This window comes from Phaseolus vulgaris, chromosome 7, assembly GCF_051622355.1.
Source record: "Phaseolus vulgaris cultivar YP4 chromosome 7, ASM5162235v1, whole genome shotgun sequence".
NCBI classification, from domain to species: Eukaryota; Viridiplantae; Streptophyta; class Magnoliopsida; order Fabales; family Fabaceae; genus Phaseolus; species Phaseolus vulgaris.
Genome location: NC_143504.1, coordinates 42,336,259 through 42,340,618, shown reverse-complemented (window position 1 = coordinate 42,340,618; position 4,360 = coordinate 42,336,259). Strand labels below are relative to the sequence as shown.

Here is a 4,360-nt window from a genome sequence, read left to right as displayed (position 1 = left end):
TATAAAGGTATAACTATATTTTAAATTATGATAAACTATTCATATAATTATAAAAAAAATTATTTTATTCATTGAAATTTTGAGACAACTATTGATATTTTTATTTAAAAAACACTTTTAACACCAAGATCCTTAAAACGTCATCATTATAAGAATAAAACATCTAAAGACGTTATGAGCTCTTTATTTTTATTAAATTTTAAGTTTCTTATTAATTTAGTGTATTTTCAATAATTTTTTATTAAAATTTGTTGCTTTGTTAGTAATTCAAAAATTTTATATTTTTTAATTGATTGTTTGTGTTTCGATTTTGCTCTCACGTTGTTGTTATTTTGCATTATATTGCTTGGGTGTTGAGTTCCTTATGAATAGACATTGATTGGCCGGCTGTTCTATATGAAGTTAACGGAACCTCTCTGGACTTTTCTTCCTTTCATGTTTAGCAGTTGATAAGTTCAAAGCTATTTAAACTGTTCAAAGCCAACTGATAGGAGGCAATGATAGTCACATCCAAAGCAAGACACTGTGGTGGCATTTCAATGGCTGCACGTTTTGTTGCTCCTCAGCTCAAACTTTCTATATGTGCAATTCTGGTGCTACCATTCTTGATCATAACAGCCACTGCTGCTGATATATTCCTTGATTGGCACGTTTCCACTGATTTCAATTTGAAGCCTGTTTCTACTGATCAACCAGTGGGGATTATAAATACCTTTCACCTATTCATCTTTTTATTTGTCTTACTCCTTGTTCACTAATATTGTTGCTCATATATTTGGCAGGTAATAACAATCAATGGCATGTTCCCGGGACCCCTTATAAACGCAACAACAAATGATAATATTCATGTCAATGTTTTCAATGGTTTAGATGATCCCTTGCTATTTACATGGTATGTTATTAATACTTTTCTCTTTCTTTATCTCGTCATATTAATGGCCTTGACAAATAATCAATAGTTATACTATTTGGAGTGGCATTAGAAAGCCACAGCTAAAGACCACTTCCAAGATTCATATATTTTGATTATTTTGGTATTGATTAGTTTTAGGAGGGAGGATATGGTTTAAATTTATGGAATTTTCATTTTGGTGTAGGAATGGCATACACCAAAGGTTAAATTCATGGCAAGATGGTGTTTCTGGCACAAACTGCCCCATTCCACCTGGCTGGAATTGGACTTATGATTTCCAAGCCAAAGACCAGATTGGCACATTCTCCTATTTTCCTTCCATCAATTTCCTTAAAGCTGGTGGAGGGTTTGGTCCAATTCGAGTCAACAATCGACCTGTGATAAGTGTTCCTTTTCCAAAACCAGAGACAGAATTTGATCTTCTGATTGGAGACTGGTACAGCACCAGCTACAAGGTAACTCGCTGTTTCCTTGCCTTTTGACCATCGACACTCACTTTTAAACATTGATATTATTATGCCTTTAGCAATTCCATGGAATGCTACTTCATTTCCTGATCTTTAATTTATTTATAGTTACTTATTTTGTATTTATGTTTGTTGCAATTTCTGAATATTATTTTGACCAGGATATTAGGTCCAGGTTGTATATGGGTAGGGCTCTTCCTCCTGATTGGATGCTAATAAATGGCAAAGGACCGTATATGAACAATTTTTCTGTGTCATATGAGTCTATCAATGTTACACAAGGTAAGAAGTGAATAAGAGAAAGTGCTAGAGACTCACTTTATGATCATGTTGTCTATTGACTTAACTCCTTTATGATGATGTGTCTCAGGAAAAACATATCTGCTTAGGATATCAAACGTAGGGACAACTTGGAGCTTCAATTTCAGGATTCAAAATCATCAAATGGTTTTGGTTGAAACTGAAGGTTCTTATGTCAATCAAATAGAGTTGGAGTCTCTTGATGTTCATGTAGGTCAATCCTATTCAGTGCTTGTCACAGCAAATCAAGATGCTGCTGATTACTACGTAGTGGCCTCTCCTAAAATGAGTAATGCCACAAATAATAACACTCTCGTTGGCGTTGCTGTGCTTCATTATAATAACTCTACCACACCAGCTAAGGGCTCTCTCCCAAGTGGTCCAGATCCCTTTGATGTGCAATTCTCCATCAACCAAGCAAAATCCATCAAGTAATTGCAGGCCATAAATGGTGCTCTGTATAGTGTACCTAAAACTTCCTGTGTTTGTTTGTTTGCTTTCTTATTGTCACCATACTATAATGTGAATGTTGGCAATATCAATAATGCCCCCGAACAGTTTTGAGCAGTTATGAAAACTAAGATCCTAGAGTCAATGTTTAGAACATATTAAAGCATTCACATTGTGGGTTTATTTGAATTGAAGGTGGAACCTGACCACTGGAGCTGCAAGGCCTAATCCTCAAGGAACGTTCAATGTATCAAATGTGACAATATCAGAGACTTTCATTCTAAACGCGTCTATAGCAACTATTGATGGGTTATCTCACTACACTGTCAACAATGTGTCTTACTTGACCCCAGATACTCCATTGAAGCTAGCTGATTACTTTTCCAATGGAACTGGAGTATATGAACTCGATGCTTTTTCTAAGAACAGTTCAAATGCTGAGGCCGTGCGTGGAGTTTTCGTTGCCAGTGCATTGCACAAAGGGTGGACGGAGATAGTGCTAAAAAACAATTTAGACATCATTGATACTTGGCATTTAGATGGATATAGCTTCTTTGTGGTCGGGTAAGTGTCTGCTTCATTTTGAAGGGTTTTAGTATAAAATGAGGTTTCATGTAGAAAAGTATGCATGGCAACATTTGACAGTGAGATGAGCATGAGCATTATTTTGTTGAATGTGATAAATAAGAAATACTTGTTTTTAGAATGGGGGAAGGAGAATGGAGTCGAGAATCACGGTCAAGTTATAATCTGTATGATCCTGTTGGTCGGTCGAGCGTACAAGTGTACCCTGGAGGGTGGAGTGCAGTGTATGTGTACCCTGACAACCCAGGAATGTGGAATCTGAGATCACAGAACTTGCAAAGCTGGTATTTGGGTGAAGAGCTCTATGTGAGAGTTTATGATCCTGATCCCAACCCTGCCAAAGAGAAGCCTCCTCCACCCAATCTCCTTCTATGTGGTCAGTACATGTTCAAACCTATTTTCTACTATTTTTTACCCTTCTTTACCAACTTTGTTTTTTGAATGGTGATTTGAAAAGATGGACTATTATGGCATTGATACCTTTCAATATTCACAGGCAAGTATCAACCCCCTGCTCCAACCCCTTCTCCAATCCCTTCTCCCTCAGTGCCCCCACCACCAAAAGCTCCATCATCCAAGGCATGTAATCTACACAAAACAAGGTATTAGCGCAGTTTGTGTTGTTACACCATTTATTCGAAATGCTAATAAACTTTTTGGTTGCTGTTTGTTATAAACTAATGCGTGTTCTTTCTGTAACTTCTCTGCAATAGGAATAATAGGTATCTGATTGCTATAATCACCACTGTCGTATGTTTCTTCCATATTGGTCTTCATTAATTAAGACGGTGCAGCAAGGAGATTGGAGATATGCACACCGGCACAAGGATACAATTCCTATTGTAACTTTTTTTCCTTTTTAGATTGGTCAATCATGAATGAAATGAATAGAAAACAGTATTGGTTCCTTATTACTATAGTCATGTTCTTGTTTATAAGTTTAAATATAAGCGGTTACAATTTGCAGTGCCATTTTTTGGCCACACTTTGGTGGACAAGTTTCTTAATGTATAGAATGATGGAAAATGATGCATGTTTTGAGTTGAACACCTAAGGCTGTCCCTATTGGGTACTATGCAATTTTTAACAAACTCATCACCAAAGAAATAACTTTAGGCAGTCAAAACAATTATTATGTTGAACATACCATACAACAGTAGGAGCAAGTGACTTGATTCTTCGTAGAATCTTTATTTAAATGGTGAGTCCCGATATTTGTACAACTGAAAAGTAGATGCGCCAACGTGGCAAAAAACAATAAATTTTAATTGTTTGTGGATCCAAGTAATTTGGTGGAATTGTTTGAAAATGTTTTAAATTTTTTGGTTTACGTTTTTATTCTAGTCTTTTCTTCTTCTGACTTTTCTCTTCCAAACTTTTTTTTCTCTTCCAGCTTTTCTTTCCGACTCTTTCTCTTTCAATTTCTTTTTGTAATTGTTAATATTTTCTTGTGTAGTGTAAGTTTGTTTTTTCTCCTATGTTGTCTATTGGTGTGGATTTGGTTTATCTGCGATGTGAGTTTCGTTCTTCGTTTGTCGTGGTTTTTGAAGTGAGAAGTAGTTTTCCATTTGTTTTGACCGTGGTTGGTGTAAATTAAAACATGATTAAACATGATTATGAACGCATACAATAATATTCTCATACA

General features: G+C 35.8%; 1 protein-coding gene across 1 annotated transcript; it reads left to right on the top strand.

The window, feature by feature from the left end:
* The first annotated feature begins 424 nt into the window (after positions 1 to 424).
* LOC137828457 (monocopper oxidase-like protein SKU5) lies at positions 425 to 3,762 on the top strand. Its single transcript, XM_090305159.1, has 9 exons — positions 425 to 695; positions 783 to 892; positions 1,098 to 1,368; positions 1,542 to 1,662; positions 1,751 to 2,111; positions 2,326 to 2,694; positions 2,835 to 3,091; positions 3,212 to 3,317; positions 3,429 to 3,762. The coding sequence occupies exons 1-9, from the start codon at positions 498 to 500 to the stop codon at positions 3,493 to 3,495; spliced, it is 1,860 nt and encodes a 619-aa protein (XP_090161285.1). The 5' UTR covers positions 425 to 497; the 3' UTR covers positions 3,496 to 3,762.
* The last annotated feature ends 598 nt before the right edge of the window (positions 3,763 to 4,360 follow it).

Bases quoted from the DNA above. Each gene is read 5' to 3' on its own strand.
- LOC137828457 (XM_090305159.1), top strand. From the start codon at position 498: ATGATAGTCACATCCAAAGCAAGACACTGTGGTGGCATTTCAATGGCT. The intron at 2,695-2,834 runs GTAAGTGTCTGC...ACTTGTTTTTAG, and splicing joins TATAGCTTCTTTGTGGTCGG to AATGGGGGAAGGAGAATGGA. The intron at 3,092-3,211 runs GTCAGTACATGT...CAATATTCACAG, and splicing joins ACCCAATCTCCTTCTATGTG to GCAAGTATCAACCCCCTGCT.